Source organism: Epinephelus moara, unplaced genomic scaffold (assembly GCF_006386435.1).
Source record: "Epinephelus moara isolate mb unplaced genomic scaffold, YSFRI_EMoa_1.0 scaffold2163, whole genome shotgun sequence".
Lineage (NCBI taxonomy): Eukaryota > Metazoa > Chordata > Actinopteri > Perciformes > Serranidae > Epinephelus > Epinephelus moara.
In genome coordinates, this window is record NW_026079724.1 from 1 (window position 1) to 1,571 (window position 1,571).

Below are 1,571 nucleotides of genomic sequence, written 5' to 3' on the forward strand. Positions count from 1 at the left end.
TTCAGGAATACCATAATGAGGTGTGTCCTGTAACTAGCTTTTATACAGTTATTAGACACTGTACAATACATTATTTTTATTATTATTAATTATTATTAATTATTTTTTGCTCATGCTGATAGAGCAAAAATCAAATGCTGTGCTCAACAAACTGATGCCTACTCATAATATTGCAACTATGCAACATTAAACATGTTAACATGTAGTTTAAAAAAAAATTGAATGCCTATTTGTCTTTCAGTGAAGCACTCTATGAAGGTTTTCTTCACTGCGTCCTCTGGAGTCCAAGAGTCTCACAACTTCCCAGAGGTTGTGGCTGTTATGCTGATTGATGACGTTGTGGTGGGTTACTGTGACAGCAGAATCAAGACAGCATTACCCAAACAGGACTGGATGGAAAAATTAAGAGACGGGGATCCTAAGTTCTGGAAGTGGTACACAGGGGAGTGTACGGTGCACCAGCAGGTCTTCAGAGATGATTTTATCAGTTTGAAGAAACGCTTAAACCACACTGGAAGTATGTTCCTTCCTTCCTCAATAGTGTTGTCACCCAGAATTAACTGAAGCCTTTGCCTCAGTCATATACAGAAGAGAAAGAAAAACTCACATGCTATACTTAGCTAAGGAAGATTGCTAAACAGGACATCTCTTTCTGAAACTCTCCTTCAGTGGAAGCTTCTAGAGCAGCCTCAGGACAGTCTCGTCTGTAGTTTCTCACAGGAAGAGGATATTGTTGGACTGGTCCACCAACTGTAGGGCCTCAGTGGGTGTAATATCCAGTCCTGGGTCAGGTTTAATCTGCTGGTTAGGACTCCACCTCAGTGTGTGTGGAGGTAAACTGCTGGTCTCAGTGGGGGCAGTGTGTCTCTGTGGTAAAAAAAAAGAGGATATGAACTGTGTTAGGATGTCACTGTGTTTCCCAGCAGTCTCTGCCTCTCTGTCTCTTTAAGGCGTCCGCACAGTCCAGATGATGACTGGCCTTCATGGAGTCAATCTCTCTCTCCCCCAGGTATCCACATTTTACAGAACATGTTTGGCTGTGAACAGGATGAGGAGACTGGACATATCAATGGTTTTCATCAATATGGTTACAATGGAGAGGACTTCCTTGTATTTCATCTGGAGACACAAACATGGATTGCCCCAACACCTCAGTCTGTCATGACCAAACACATGTGGGACAGAGACAGATCCAGAAATGACCTTTGGAAGAACTTTATTCACCGTGTTTGTATTGATTGCCTGAACAAGCTTTTGGACTATGGGAGAAGCTCTGTGATGAGAACAGGTAGAATCACATGACCCGATGTAGTTTCATGATATGATTATCATTTTATAATGTGTTTGTGACATTACTTTGAATGTGCGTCAATATATTGAGACCTAAAACTGAAATGGGTTCTTTTGTCAATTGTCAAACATTTCTCTCCCTCCCTCTCACCTCTTTTTTTAAAAATCTGTTTCATTTTCTGACTTTTTAACCTTACTCCTCTGTCTGCAGACCCTACCTCCGTGTCTCTCCTCCAGAAGTCTCCCTCCTCTCCAGTCAGCTGCCATGCTACAGGTTTCTA

At 41.8% G+C, this 1,571-nt stretch overlaps 1 protein-coding gene across 1 annotated transcript; it reads left to right on the plus strand.

Moving 5' to 3' along the window:
* Positions 1–241: 241 nt before the first annotated feature.
* LOC126387111 (major histocompatibility complex class I-related gene protein-like) lies at positions 242–1,567 on the plus strand (the record flags this gene model as incomplete). The annotated part of the gene is made up of 3 exons (XM_050039665.1): positions 242–517; positions 1,010–1,288; positions 1,502–1,567. Coding segments are annotated over 3 exons (621 nt in total), but the record flags the coding sequence as incomplete, so codon positions are not given.
* Between the last annotated feature and the right edge of the window lie 4 nt (positions 1,568–1,571).